The sequence below is a fragment of the Antechinus flavipes genome, chromosome 6 (genome assembly GCF_016432865.1).
Source record: "Antechinus flavipes isolate AdamAnt ecotype Samford, QLD, Australia chromosome 6, AdamAnt_v2, whole genome shotgun sequence".
In the NCBI taxonomy this organism is placed as follows: domain Eukaryota; kingdom Metazoa; phylum Chordata; class Mammalia; order Dasyuromorphia; family Dasyuridae; genus Antechinus; species Antechinus flavipes.
The window spans coordinates 240,564,677-240,579,960 of NC_067403.1; the positions used below are offsets into that span (position 1 = coordinate 240,564,677).

A 15,284-nucleotide genomic window follows, 5' to 3' on the forward strand; every position below is an offset into this window, starting at 1 on the left:
GGACCCAGCCTCCTGCAGCCAGTACTGTTCCAGCTTCATCAGGGACTTGGGGGAGAGGGGGGTGTCATTCTCTGAGTGGCTGAGAGACTGGATGACTGAAAGGCGAGGCGGGGAACACTTTTTCCTTCCCTACCCACTGGTCCCTGGACGGGTGGGACGCCCATTTCCTTGTGGAAGGCTCCACGGCTCCCACAAAGCCTTTCCTCGGGACCACAGAACTCGGGGTCCCTGCCCTGTTAGCGTTCTACAAATATCCCCCGATTTCTGCATTTTGTCTGCTTGGCTAGACCCTAAGCTCCTTGTGGGCACGATGGTGGGCACAGGGGTGGCAGCAGGAGAGCACGGCCTCCCCCCCACCTCAAGGTCCTTGGAGGAGGGACCCAGGCTAATGCACTGTCCCCTCATGGAAGGGCACAGGTCTGTGCTACTGACTGTGCTTTCACCCCCGTTATTTCCTTGACACTTTTAGGGCGGGGGCAGGAAGCCCCAGTGGGTCCCTCAGACACGGGCTGCCTGGCTCGCAGAGGGAGTCGGGGAGCCCCTGAAGGGGATCGAGCCGACGCCGTACCCGGGGGCTCTATCACTGTTCCCAGGTCCCTCCTCCTCTCCCTGGCTCATCCCAGGCACAAAACTGTTTGCCCTTCCTGGGCTTGGTGACATCTTCCCAATTCAATCATTTGACAGAGGGGAGGAGCAGAGGGCGGGCGGCCGGATGCCTTGGAACCCCCGACCAGGGTCACGGGGTGTCCCGCTGGGAGGACCCCGAGGGTGGATCTAGGGAAGGGCCCAAAGCGCGCAGAAGCACAGAGAGGCAGCGAAGGGTAGCCATCATTTTAATGACATTGATCTTTGGTGTTTCCCTTGTTAGCAGTCGGACTAGTCCCCTCTCCTCCCACCAAAATGTCTCTATGATGAGTTACAAACAGAAAGGAAATCACATTTCTTTATACTAAAAACAAAATCATCAGAGCCTTGATTTCTCCACTAGAAACTACATGTACAGTTCAAGATTTCACATGCAACACCTGACAGGACAGACCGATACCTCACCCTCTGACCCGGAGCTGCAGCCCTTGCCCAGCCCGCGCCGGGCAGATGCCCAGGGTCCTAATACTGACACATGAAGCCCCTGCTCCGCTGGGCGCTGGGGGAGGATCTCGGGGAACCCACCCAGAGGGAGGCTGTCCTGCGACCCGCCCCTCCTCCGCCCAAGCTCCCTGAGTGAGCTCCCGCCCACTAACCCGGATCACTTCCTTTGCCCTGGGGGGAAAATCCCCAGGAGGCAAGTGAACTGACCCCTCCATCACCACAGGATCGTCCCCCCACCGGTTAAGTCAGTCCCAGTGCTCAGCCCAGGGCCCGGCTTGGAGCCTCTGGGTAAGAAAGCCAAGGGATGAACGTGAAGAGGCGCGGGGACGGGAGAGGACCCGGAGGGGCCGGGACCCTCCTCCCCGCGGCGGCCGGCCGGGGGCTCACGGCCATCCTCTGCGCGGGCTCTCCCCAGAGCTGGAAGACGTGGCCTTTCGAGGGCTGTGGCGAGAGCCCCCTGCGCCCATCCGGGGCTCGGAGCGCCGTGCGGGCCCACGACGGCGACCTTCCCGGCACCCGCCTGGGCCCCCTGTGGCCAGCAGCTTCTCGGCGGGCACGGCTCCTGGCGGGCTGCGAGGTCGGGTCTCTGCTCGGCAGCGTGAGGGCGGCAGCGGCGGGCCCAGCTCCTTCTACCTGTCCCTCGGCTCTCCACTGGGGCACCCGGCGCTGTCGGCAAGAGGGTTGTTGTTGGTTAGGTCGCTGTACGAGATTGGTCCCACAGTGCTCGGGGAGGCCGGCCTGGCCGGGCCCGTCCGCAGGCTCAGGCCCCGCTCCGCCAGAGGCTCCAGCTCCGGGAGGCTGCGGCCCTGAGGCTCGGGGGCCGGCCCCCGCGAGGTGGAGGGCTGGGGAGCCGCGCTGTCGGGGGCCGGCTCCGAGCCCGTCTGGGAGCTCCTGTGGATGCGGTGGCTGACGATGATGTTGTTGCCGAAGCCTCCCATGGAGGCCATGGTGGTGCTCTGCTCCCGCTGCACCACCGCCGTCATGCCCCCCTCGGCCATCAGCCTCTGGATCCTGGTGAGCGCGTCTTCCCCTCCCGGCCCGTACTCCGGACCCTCACCTGAAAGGCACAAAGCGGGGGGTTAGCAAAGACGGGGCCAGGGGTCTCTGTCCCCGCGCAGCAGCCTCCCCCTCCCCGTCCCCGTCCCCGCGCAGCAGAACCAAGGCTGACGTCCCTAGCACCGATAGAATCTCCAGGAGACCAAAGTCTCGACGGAGCACCCGAGTCCGACTCGGCGGTCTCACAGAGGGGAAACCCCGGCTTGGCCACAGGAAGCGCCGCCCGGGCTCTTGTCGCTGCCCTGGGCTCTCGCCACCCCGCCGCCCTCCTCTTCAGGGCTGTCCTGGACGGCTCAATACCTGCTCATAGCCCCACCCGACAAGCCCCGCGACCCCCAGGAGCCCGACACGGCGCCAGCCAAAGCCTCGTCTTACAGAGAAGCCCCCTGTCCAGGGAGCAGAGCCTGCTCTGGGACCCCGTAGGGCTCGGTCTGAGCCCTGCTCTGGCTTTGCTTGGGACCGAGTCCTGTACCAAGCGCTGCCGTTTCCTGCAGGGACGCCTTCAGTTTGGCGAGCCGTGAATTCTGAGGGGGCTGCTCTTCCCCCCGACAGGTGGGATGGACATTGCCGGGGGACGTCTGGCCCGTCGGTCACAAGGAGGCTTCGGCCCTCAGGCCCAGCAGGCCGAGGCGATGAGGGGCTCTGGCCTTGCGCTTCTCTCAGGGAGATCTGTCGGGAAGCCAAGTGCCCGTGGGGCCGGGAGCCGGAGGGGCAGCAGCCCGTGAACCGAGCAGCGGAGCAGGGGTGGCCCAAACCTCGGCCTCCGCTTCCCTTTCCCCTTCACTAACGTGGGACTGGGCTGAGCCAAGCTCCTGGGCTTGTCCCCTGCTTTTCTGTGTTTTAAGGTGACTGGTTTTTGTTTCGAGGCCTCCCTTGGTCTGTCCCCATCAAGTCTCCGCTCCGTCTGCCGCGATCGCCTGATTTTGGGGTGGTCTGATCCTCGTTACTTTGCAGGCCCCAAACAATTCTCCCTCCTCAGAAGGCACAGCTTTGGTTAAAGGGTTTGCCTTCCCAGCGAGATCTCTTACAGGTCAGGCCGGAAAAGGAGCCAGAGGGCTCACCCTGAGACTGCCAGCTCCCAGAGCCCCGTACCGGGGCGGGGGTCCCGCCTGGGGACGTCCCTCAGCTAGCTGCAGCCACTGCCAGCCCTACCATCCCCGGTGGAGGCGAGATCTGCTGCTTTCCAAGAACGTTTTCTGCAGTTCTACCATGGCCAGGCTGTCCCAGGACACGAGCCGGGCTGGCAGGAGTCCCATGGCACTAAGGGGCTGGGCTCCGTGCCCAGGGAGCTCTCGGCTTTTGCAGTGGCCTGTTTCCAGGGGCAGGAGGGGGCCGTGGCGGGGCAGAGGCAGCAGGAAGCCCGGCCCGCTTGCTCGGGCAGCTCTCAGCTAAAGGCCCTGACGCTGGGGCCGGGAGCCAGGCCGGAGGGCACGTGACGAGGTCAGTCTCCATCTTCTCATGAGCCGGGGGACGGCGTCACCTCGGGGGCTCTTTCCCTGCCGCGTCGCGGGGCTGCGGGCAGCAAACGCCAACTGCGCTTCTCACCCGGGGAAGAGAACCCCGGGCTTCTCTGGGAAACGGGCCGGAGCCAGCGTTTCGGGAGCCACAGGCTTTGGGCCTCCGGGTCGGCCCCGACTCCGCGGCACATCTCAGCCAGCCCCAGGCCATATTCTGTATCTGGAGGCTTCTGGGCCCAATCTGCCCTCAGCTCCCTTCCCATCAAACCCGGGGCCTTGAAGGCCCTAAAGCCCAGGAGGCAGCAGCAGAGGGATGAGGGAGGAGGAGAAGCAGCCTCAGGCTTCCCTCGGGGCCAGGGGACGGGGATGGGGACCGTGCACCCGGGAGCCGGCCACTTTCTCGCCTTGTTCACCAGGAGTGGGGGCCCTGGCCCGAAGCTCCAGAGGCAGCTGCGCATCCCTCTGCAAACGTGCTGGGCCCAGCAGCCGCTCTGCAGAGAGCTCCGCAGACCGCCATCAAATTTTTATAGAAGCAGAAAATTAGACGTGGTCTCATAACCCTTGTGCGCTGACTGATGGGAAAGAACTGGGGGTGGGCAGGCAATTAGCAAAAGCACAGCTCTCTTCCCATTAATTATGAGCTGCCTCCCCTCCCCGACCAGGAGGCAGGGGAGCCCCTTTCACAGCTGGGAGAGGAAGCGGCTCTGGGGAGCTGGGGGTCCGGGGGGGGCCCTCGTGAGAGGGGGTTCGTGGTCATGCCTTCTTTGTGGCCCTGACTCAGTGGGTCAAAAAGAGGGTTTGCGGAGCACAGAACCCACGGCGAGAGCCACGGCAGCTGCCACCAGACCCTCCGCCGCCGGCAAGGAGGGAGCTCAGCGGCTGGGGCCGGGCCCACCAGGCGCCCCCCACCTCGTCACGCTGGCGGACCCCGCGGGGAGTTTCAGCTGCGGACTCCCGCCCGGCCTCTGGCTGCTCCGCAGCTCCTCAGCCCGGGAACTGGGGCTGGACAGACCAGCCACGACTCGGACGCAGGAGCCCCCACTGCCCTGGGCTTGACGTGGCCGGACGTCCCCTCTGGCTCCTGGGCCGGCTGCCTCGGGCGCTCACGCCGGGAGGGGCATCTGAGCCGGGCTCGAAACCGCTGCCGACAACGGCTCGGGCCCCGCGCCCCCCCCCCCCCGGGGGCCTCTCGCAGCCAAGAGCTCGGGCCCGACCAGCGTGAGCTCCTCGGTGCCTTGTTCGGAGTCCGGGCTGGCTCAGGGGAGAGAGCAGCCGAGGAACGCAGGCGGCCACAGACTCCGGGGGCTCCGCCATCTGCGAGGGCCCGGGCCCGGCACGGGGGCTGTGGCTGGCGGGGCCCCCCACCCAAGGGGCTGGCCAGGGGAGGGCGTCCTGGAAGGGCGGAAGCCCAGAGGCTTGCTGACTTCCCCACGCGGAGAGCGAGACGCGATGGTTCCCAGAGAGACGCCACAGCCTCGGTCTGGCTGCCAGGAAACACCAGCTGTACCTGGGCCAGACGGAGTCCCTGAGGGGGCTGCGAAAGCCTCCCGGAGCTCGCCCTGCTCAGGCAGGCTGGGGAGCCTGGGCCCGGGCGGCACACTGGGGACCCGTGAGGGACAGCTCCACTACCTGCCCACCGCCTGGGACCGCCAGCGACCGTTGCGCGCCCCCGCCCCTTCCCCCCGGGCGGCTCGTACCTTCGCCAGACCCTGAGGCTGCTGCCCCCAGCTCCTGTACCTCCCTTTCCGTCTGCGTTTCGGCGTTTTGCAGCTGAGGTGCCAAAGTTTGGGTGCCCTGAGATGTCACTGAAGTGGTCGGGTGCCGGGGCTGGAGGCCGATGGCATTCATCAAGCCCATGTCCCTGTCCGTCCTCCACGTGGCTCTGCTGCTTCTGGACAGACACAGACAAACACAAGTCAGGCTCCCCTGACCCTCGGCCCCCCAGGCCCCATTCTGAAACAAGAGGGTTTCTGCCAGGGCTCTCCTGTCTGGGTCAGTTCAGCCTTTTGACTATACTCCTTCGCAGGCTGACCTGGGCCTGCCTTCCAGGCCTTTCCAGGCTGAGAGGACCCGGGAGAAGTTGGGCCCGAGAGCCCAGGGTCACTCCACTCACAGGCGGCATCCGAGGGGCCTATCGGTGGACAAGCGGATAATTCAATAACGAGACCGAAAAGCCCCAGCTCTGATTAGAACAGAGGAACTCCGGGGAACGGAGGCCGTCCTGGGGAACGAACAGGAAACTCGGCCTAGGCCATGTGAGGTTTTCTCTCTCGCCCTCAGCCCCCGTTCTCCAGTCGCCCTGAGGGCCCGCTGCTACAAGGCCTCGGTCTTGGGGGCGGGGGGAGATAAGCCCCATCCCAACTTCCCGGGCCAGCATCGAGCTTGGCGTGCGACCTCCATGCTCTACCGAGCAGGAACTCAGGTGAAGCGAGGGACAGAACAACTATAAAGGATGCGAGGAGAACGGGCCAATGGGCAAAGCACATGGACAGACATTTAGGTTGAAGAAATTAAAGCTGTCTATAGAAATATGAAAAAATACTCTACAACACTCTTGATTTAGAGAAATACAGATTAAAACAGCTCCTACCTCTCAGATTGGCAAAGATGGCAGGGAAAGATAATGATGAATGTTGGAGGGGATGTGGGAAAACTGGGACACTGAGGCATTGCTGGTGGAGTTGTGAACAGATTCAGCCATTCGGGAGAGCATTTTGGAACTATGCCCAAAGGGCTGTCATACTGCATACGCTTTGATCCAGCAGTCTCACTACTGGGTCTGTGTCACCAAAAAAATCATAAAAGAGGGAAAGGCCCCGCCGTGTGCAAAAATGTTTGTAGCACTTCTTTTTGTGGCAAGAAAGTGGAAACTGAGTGGATGCCCATCACCTGGGGAATGGCTGAACAAGCTGTGGCACATGAATGTAAGGGACTGTTAAGTTCTGTAAAAAATGATGAGCTGATTTCAGAAAGTCTGCAGAGACCTACATGAACTGATGCTGAGGGAAGTGAGCAGAGCCAGGAGATTATATACAGTAACAGCAAGATGGTGGAACAATCAACGAGAATCGATTTAGATCTTCTTACCATTGTGATGATCCAAGATCATTCCAAAAGACTTGGGAAGAAAAATGCCATCCGCACCTGGGAACGAGCTACGGAAACCCAACTCAGACGGAGGCAGACTATTTTCACTTTTAAAAATTGTTTTCTTGCTCATGATTTTTCCCCCTTTATTCTTTCTTTCACATGACTCATATGGAAATACAATTAAAATGGCCGAACGTGTACAATCTCTATCGGATTGCTTGCTGCTTTGGGGGGAGGGAGGGAAGGAGAAAAAGTCTTCCAAAAATGAATGCTGAAAATTATCTTTATAAATGGGATCCATTTGGTCCCAGTAAATTTCTCCTTTTCAAATAAATTATTAAATTGTTCTCTAATCTATCCTGCCTCAGTTTCTCCAGCATTACAGCTGGCCACACTTATTCACTTTTCACTTTATTTTTATCTTTACTTTCTCTTCTTTCTTCCCATCTACCTTTTTATTTCTCTATTAAGACAAAAAAATGGATAACAAAAGTGAAAAAAAAAAAAAGAATGTTAGGAAAGAGAAGGAGAGACACAAAAAGAGAGGGAGGGAAAGAGAATAAGGGAGGAAGGGATGGGAAGAGGGAGAGAGAGAGACACCGTTCTAGCGGGCCGCTTCTCCTCTTCCTCCCCAAACACTTACCCAGGCCGCTCACTGCTCCTGCTGTTGGAATGGACGGTGAAGACTGTCTCATTCAACTGGTCCCAGTAGTACTCAACACCAGAGTTTAAGGCCCTAAAAGGCAGAGGTGATGGAGGAGAGGGTGTTGAAGGCATTAGAGAGGGGACCATGAGACCTTGGTCTCCCCAACCCATTCCCCATGGCTTTGTGGGCCTGGGCCTGGAAGAACTCATCTCTTCTCTTTCCTGGGGATGGAGAGAGAAAATGGAGGCGGAAGAATATAGTCTTGGGTTTTCTCCTTCACTCACATGCTCTTCCAGAGGGGAAGGCTACAAGAGGGAGCCCCTGTGGCTCCGGATCTAGCCTGTTTCCTCTTCCCCTGAGGGATGCACAAGGGCAGAATGATGTAGTGGAACGAGTGAGAGACAAGTCCCAGAGTTGGTACTCTCTCCATAGGTGCCCACGGGTCAATCACTTAACCCTCGGAGGTAAAGTCTCCTCATTTGTAACATGGAAATTATGCTTAAGCTCAAGGGTTCATGGGTTCAGAGCTGAAAGAAACCTTAGCAGTGATTCATTCATTTCATCTCATCCCTCTCATTTTACAGACATGTGCTCCCCTTAACTGCATCCTCCACCTTTAGGAGGGTGAGATCATCATTAGCAGGTGACAGGCCGTGGGGAACCCTGGGAGGAGCATGGGAACTCACTCCTCGACTGGTGCCTGTGACCTGTCCAAGGAGACAGTTGTTCAACACGGTCTGTAAATCTGTAAATTCAGGGAGAAAGTTATGGCCGATTTCTCTGAAATTAAGGCCCAGAGAGACGAGCAATTTGCTAGGACACGGAGTAAGAAACGGAGCCAAGATCTGGACACTGCTCCTTGACTTCAAGAGTGCAGGCTCCCAGGGTGGTCTGGAAGAAATCAATGCACAACAAGCCTTTGTAAGGCGCCTGCCGATGCGCCCGAAGCCGGGATGGGCCCAAGATGAAACTGTCCCTGCCCTCCAGGGGCTTGTGTTCCAGGAGAGGAGACAGGGGCTTGTAGATGGGAAATAAGCAGCAAAGCCACTTCGGTGGGGAGGCACTAGAGCTGATGAAGAAGGAAGAACCCAGGAAGCGTGGAAAAGTCCGTCCCCACGAACGGGGGACGGTCCAGAATAGGGATGGTCCAAAGCTAGCAGGGCTGCTCTGCCAGTCTGCGAAGGGAGGGGTGTACGATAAGCCCACCAGGGCAGGCTGGGACTTTTCACTTGCTTTTTGTCTGCCTGTGGGCACGGATTTGCCCCTGCTGGACTCTCATCAAGCAGGTACACGGGCTTTTCTTCCTGTGTGTGTCCAGGGCCTACAGGGTGGGCCACTGGTCACCAGATGTCCTCTCTACCCTCAGAGACACGGTTCCCATCATAGCAAGACTTGCCCTTCTCTAGGAACAAAGCAGTTTCCCAGGAAACAAGCTCCCTTTTTCTGTGGCTGTTCCAAGTGTACAAAGCCTTTTCCTCAGAATGACTGTGAGGCAAGGGATGCAAATTATCAGGAATCCCAAGGAAACTGAGGCTCAAGGGCAAAGCGATTTGCCCAGTGTAAGCGCTGAAAACGGGCCTCAAAGCCAGACTTCCCAGTGTCCGGTCCCGGCCCACAGCACTGGCCATTAGGTCCGTGGGGCTAAGTGAAGCTGGGAAGGAGGTCTGGAGACCCCCCGATGCAAGTCCTGGCCTGGGAAGATGGCTGACTGGGTTCTGGCTGGCGGGCAGAACCAGGGGAAAGCTGAGGGCAGAGAAGCGGGCCCGGGGCAGAGAGGAGCGGGCCCGGGGCAGAGAGGACTGGGCCCAGGGCAGAGAGGAGCGGGCCCGGGGCAGAGAGGACTGAGCCCGGGGCAGAGAGGATTGGGCCCGGAGCAGAAATGTGGGCTGAGGAGGGGCTTCCCCAGTGTCAGCTCTGTCTGTAGAAGCTGTCTAAGAATATCTCTGGGCCTGGGTCTAGCTTGAGTACGAGCCCCGTCTTCCCGAGGGAAAGAGTCAAAGCCCACGGCGCAGCCTCCGAGCGGCCCTTCCTCCTGATCTGGGGAAACCCCCCACCCCCAACACGGGGCCGAGAGCAGGAGCCAAGATCGGGGGGATCTTTGGGCAGACTCCTCTCCTTCAGGGAGCGGCGGTCCCTCTCCCAGCTCCTCTCAGCACTATGGAGGCGACAGAGCACGGGCCAGGAGAAGCAACGACGGGGGCGAGCATGAGGGGAAGGACAGAGGGAAGCAGCAGCTGTGGCCGGGACCCGCCCTGAGCACGGAGCCCCCCATCGCCCCCGTCCCCAAGCCGAGCTGTGACCAGTGTCCAGGGAAGCCGGTCCCGGCTGTGTGAGAAGCCACGTGAGAGCGGCTGCCGGGAGCCCGATTTACAAACTTGTCAGGGTTTATTGACAGATGGCAACCCCGTGCGGGCGCCTGCCAGAACCCGCCTCGTGCTTCTCCACAGCCAAGGATGTAGTGGCAGAAAACTGTCGCACCAAACCGACGATGCAGCCGGCCCCCGACAAGGAGCCCTCCCAGGTGGAAAAGGCGTTGCCAGGAGGCCCGCTCCCCCCGGCACCGAGTGACGCCGGCTCCCCGAGGCCCCGTGCGTCACTGGGCCCGCCGCTCCAGTCAGAAGGGCAGGGGCCCAAGGACCGCTGGGGAGGGAAGCCGAGCCTCCTCTCAGCGACAAACGTCCCGAGCGCGGGCCTCCCGCCCTCCCTGACGGGGCCGCGCTAACCCGGGGACGAGGCTTGTGGCCCTGACCCAAACTCCAGGACCGCGCTCACGGGGACCAGGACGAAGAGGCCCTTTCGGCCGGACCTGCCCCTCTCGCTACCTTGGAAACTCAGGCTTCCAACTCCTAGTTTCTAGAAGAAAGAAGGACCATCGTCTCCGTCTTCCCTCCTCCCCGGGGTCTGGCGACCGAGTTGATCTTTACAGAATGTTTTCGGACCCTCTTGGAAGATTAACAGACAAGAGAACGAGGGGGCAGAATGAGTCCGCCCTGACTCGGGCCCTGCCGGAGCCCCTCGATCCAACGCCAGGCTGGCGCCGAGGGGGCCGACGGCATCGCCGGGAGACCCTCCCCGGCGGACGGCCCTCTGCCACCCGCACCGACCACGGCCTGTCTGAGACGGCAAAGGGCCAAGGAACCCGCCTTATTACCGGGCGCACGAAGCCAGGAAGGGCCCCTGCCCCTGCTCGTCTCTGTGACCCTCTGAACAAGCTTCCCGGCCCCCGCCACGGTCACCCGGGGCTCAGTGAGGGAGCCTTGTCCTGGACGGCCTGGGCCTCCCTCCCCGATGCTCTGGAGCAAACCTGGGGCCCGTCTCTGTTAGAGCCCAAACAGCCCTGACCACGACCCGCGTGGGGTCTGAAGAGAAGCGATGCATTCTGGGAGCTGGGGAGCTTGACACAGATTACTTTTATGACTGAAAATTCGTTCTTTCAGTCTCAGGAAACAGTAGGACAGTTACAAGAGAGCTTAGTGTGATGTCTCAGGACGCAAGTTCGGTCCCAGTTCTATCCCTCGTTCCCAGAGCCTGGGACCCCAAGTGTCACGCTCTTACTAGGGGTCTCAGTTGCCTCCTCTATAAATTGCTTCTGGTTCCCTCCCTGCTCTAGGTCTGAGATGGAGGAGTGTGGGAGCACTAGGGGCCGGGGCTCCTGGAGCCTTTGCTCCCCAGCTGTAGGACATTTGGGGGGGCCGGGGCTCCTGGAGCCTTTGCTCCTCAGCTGTAGGACATTTGGGGGGGGCCAGGGCTCCTGGAGCCTTTGCTCCCCACTGTAGGACATTTGGGGGGGCCGGGGCTCCTGGAGCCTTTGCTCCCCAGCTGTAGGACATTTGGGGGGGCCGGGGCTCCTGGAGCCTTTGCTCCTCAGCTGTAGGACATTTGGGGGGGCCAGGGCTCCTGGAGCCTTTACTCCCCACTGTAGGACATCTGGGGGCAGGCTTTCAATGCGGCTGGATAAGTGGGGAAAGGCTGGGGCTCCCCTGAGGAACGGAGGTGGGAGCACTGCAGCACCTCGTTCAGTATGTGGCTGCAGGATAAATCCTCCCACACGTGCAGCCCAACTACAATCGGGCTGTTTCCTGGAGGCCGGCACCGTGTTCTATCTGTCCGCCCGGGTCTTCACACTCAGAATGGCTGTTGGGTTAGGGCCGCTGGCAGGGCTGACAATGTTCCAAATGGGGGAGGGTGATGGGGGAGCAGGGGAGGGGGCGCCTCTGCCCGGAGGGACGGGGACGAGAGGGCCCGGGCTGCCAGGAGGCGTGGCGGCCCGTGGGACGGTCTGGTGGTGAGCGGCCTTTCTGGTCCCGGGGGTCCCACGGTTGTCCACCTGACCCTCCCCCCCCATCTCCTGAAAGGTCTCACTTGGTGATTCCTTCCCCCGGGGGCCCCGGCCTAGCCCCAGTCCAGCACAACAGGCCGGACCGTGCTCCCTCTGGAGAGACGGGCTCTCTGAGGCTCCAAGGAACCGCCGCTGATGAGACGGGCCGGGGCCGAGCGGACCGACGCCGCCCCCCAGGGGGAGACTAAGCCGTGGGGACTGAAACAGGCCGAGGCTGGCCCCCACCCCGCGGGGCGCGTAGGTTAGTGGCCGCCCGCTGGCTACAGGTCTCACCCCAGGGAGTGGGGGGCCCAGAGAGCATCCTGACAGGCAGGGCTGGGGCCGGGCCCGGGCAGCCGCTCGCGAAGAGGCAACGCACCGAGGGTCCCACCTATCTTCTCCCCTCAATCTGGGCCAGACTAAAAAATGGGCGGCTCGAGCCCCGTGGAGCCGCCCCTCATCCCTTCCGGGTCTCCCACGGCCGGCCCAGATGCCGACCGCCCGACAGGAGCTCCTAGGCTTGTCTCAGCATCCCTGGCTTCCCTCGGAGCCCTCAGATTTCACCTACTTATGGATCTCGGCCCACTTCTCGGGGGGGGCCAGGGCAGAGACAAGCCCAGGAACCCCCGGCGGAGGGAGGCCTCCCTGGGGACTCTGATCTGCCGGCGTCGCCGCGCTTGTGGGCTTCGGGCTGCTCACACAGAGAACGGGCGCCGCTGATCCCCCTACAGGCACAAAGACGGACAACTGGGCAAGGGGGCGTTGAGGGCCCGCCAGCCCAGCTCACGAGAGGGAGCCCCAGCTCTCCCCGGGGGGAGGCGCACTGCTGGGCACTTCTAAGCTGAACGAGCCCCCTGGGAGCTGGGCCAGAGCCAACGCCTTCCCTGGGGGCTCTGGGATGGATGTGCGGGGGAGGGACGGGGCTAGGGAGCCCAGAGGGAGACACGAGGGGCCGGAGGAACTTGCTGTGTTCCCTGAGTTGTTCGTGACTGGCCCAAAACGCGTCGGGCCGGGGCTTCGGAGAGAAGTCTGTCAGCGACAGGACCAGGCTGTAAAGGGGTGGGGGCTGAGGGCGGCAGGGCTGGTGAGACCCCCTCCCCCGAATCCAGCTGTGGCAAGAGTGTGGCGTCCAAGCCCCCGGAGCCCCAAGAGTCTGAACAAGATCCTAAACAGCCCCAAACTGAGGGCGAGACGGCTCCCCTTTTCCCAAACGAGTTTTCTAGTGTCAGCAACAAGCAGGCTAATGGCCCGGGTCCTGGGGGAGGAGCAGAGGAGGCAGACACGTTCCATGCCTCGAAGCAAGACGTGTTTCAGGAAAGCCTGATCCCAGCTGACGCCCGGGAAGGGAGATGGGGGCAGGGAGGAGAGGGAGGAGGGACCGTGACAGGGCTGCAGCCTGGGCCGGCCGGATGGCCCGAGAGAGAGAGAGAGAGAGAGAGAGAGGGAGAGAGACAGAGAGAGAGAGAGAGAGCGCAGAAGAGCCAAGGGGTCCCCGAGGGGCTCCCAGAAGTGCTCCCAAGGAGGAGACGCCCCTCCCCTCCCGAAGCCTCAGTCTACTCGATGCTAAGATCTAGATACATCTCACAAGCTAAGATCGATTCAGCAAAAATTTATTAAGCACCTCCCAGGTGCAGAGTCACTGAGCTCAGCGATAAGGGAGGTACAAAGTTCGAGTGAGGCAGGGTCCCTGCCCTCATGGAGCTCACAGTCTGGCAGAAGGAGGCGACAGCCCCCCTCCCCCCCTCGCCCCAGAGTTAACCAGAAAACAAACCCGTGACAAGTGGGTCAGAACAGTGTGCTCCGAGACAGAGCGTCCTGGGGGTCGAGAGCCACGGAGAGGGGAGTCAGAGCTTCCCCAAGGAGCACCGGGGAGCCCGGGGCTCCCTCTCCTCCCCCTGCTGGGCTTCCTCAGCTAAAAGGTCTTGTCCAGAACGCCCAGAATCGGGACAGAAAGCATGTGGTCCCTGTTCCATCCCGCATGCAGGGCCCTGCCCAGCCCACCCGCCCGCCCGCCTGCTCGCCCACCGCTGCGCCGGGAAGGGGGGAGGAGGGTGGTCCGCGCCCCAACGCAGCCGCACAGCTTTCTACACTGCGACTGAATCTGGGGGGAGAGGGCGTCGGGACGGGTTGGCAACAGGAGCGGCAGAGGCCGGGTAGGGCCGGCTGCGTCCTCCCCAGCGGCTGGCTCCTCCTTCACTGCTCCCTCAGGTGAATCTGACTGAGGCCGGGGCTAACTCTGAGGGGGAGCCCCTGGATGTGTCCTGACCACTGTCCCCTATGAAAAACCTAGGAAACGGGGAGGAGCGAAGGGATGACCGGGGTTTGGGAGGACCGCTATGGCTCTCTCCCCGTGAGAACAATGGACGGGACTTGCGATGGCCCTTTTCTCTCTGCCTTCGTGCCAACGAACCGCGGCCGTAAGGCAGAAAGGAAACCAGGCCCGAAGCAGGCCGGAGCGGCCGGTCTGGCTCGCGGTCCCAGCGAAGGCCCTGACGATACCCTAAGGCCGCCTGCTGAAGTCAGAGAGAGGCTGGACGTCGGTAAGGAGTCGGGGCCTCTGTCTAGCGGGCACGTCCGCGGCCCTTAGGGACGGAGAGGCCCCCAAACCCAGGCCAACAGAAACCGCTGCCGGCTCATGAAGACACAAGAGCAGCGCGGGCCGGGGGCCAACAGGGAGCTGGGGCTGAATTCTGGCTCCAACACTTACTAGCTGTTTGATCCTGGGCAAATCACTCAATCTCTCTGAGCCTCAGTTTTCTGTAAGACACAAGTTTCCTCACCTGTAAAAGGGGGCCGGGGCTGCGTGGGACAGTGGGGCGGAGAGGCCGAACGTCCCGAGGAGCCCGGCCCTGGGCTCGCTCCGGGGAGCCCAGGTGACCCTCGGGGGCACGGCCTACCTTCACTTCAAGGACAAAATCCTGGCCCAGGGCTGTCGCCCTCCGTGCGTCCTCCCGGACCGCCCTGGCCCCCCCCGCCCTCCCGAGGCTCCCGCCACTCACTCTGGTCGGCAGATCACCAGGTCTCCCTTGTTGGTGCCGTAGGCCAGGCCCAGCCCCGGTTCGGGCAGCCAGCGGGCAGAGTTGATGCTGACATGTCTCCGCTGGTCAGCCGGCATGGGGTAAAGAACGTTGAAAACTCTCTAGGGGAGAAAAAGGGAAAGAGAACAAGGGAAAAACAACTCGTTACCAAGATCAGCCAAGTGCAGGACACAACAACGCGCTCGCCACCAGGAGCCTTCCTGACCCCCCTCTCGCTCCAGGCCGGATTGGGGGGGGGGGGCGCGCAGGGCAGAGAGGTCTCATCTGTGGCAAGGCAGGGAAGCCCGGGGAGGCAGCGCCAGGGACGCTCGCTCGGCCTGGCCCACCGACTTCCTTCATCTGCTTTTATTAGTTGTGACTTTTACCCTCCCCAGCAACCAGGGCTCTGAAGGGGTCACCTAGGACTCGGGGTCTGGGCTGCCACAGACTTCCCTCCGATTTGACCGACCAGCGGGCTCCAATCGGGGCCGGTAGCCCCAGTTACCATGGAGACCGCAGCACTCTCACAGCAATGGGGAGCTGGAGATGATAGGGGGGCGGGAGGGGGTGATCACACCGGAGAACATTCTTAATTCACCTAATTAAAAGCA

General features: G+C 61.7%; 1 protein-coding gene across 7 annotated transcripts in view; it reads right to left on the bottom strand.

Moving 5' to 3' along the window:
- Nucleotides 1-817: 817 nt before the first annotated feature.
- Nucleotides 818-15,284, bottom strand: part of AMBRA1 (autophagy and beclin 1 regulator 1) — a 175,419-nt gene continuing 160,952 nt past the window's right edge. For all 7 annotated transcript variants that reach the window (XM_051964139.1, XM_051964138.1, XM_051964135.1 and 4 more), the window contains 4 exons: nt 14,656-14,795; nt 7,336-7,428; nt 5,300-5,493; nt 818-2,146 (listed from right to left, as the gene is read on the bottom strand). In XM_051964139.1, coding sequence (XP_051820099.1) covers nt 1,719-2,146; nt 5,300-5,493; nt 7,336-7,428; nt 14,656-14,795 — 855 coding nt within the window. In that variant the 3' untranslated portion in view covers nt 818-1,718. The remainder of the gene's footprint in view (nt 2,147-5,299; nt 5,494-7,335; nt 7,429-14,655; nt 14,796-15,284) is intronic.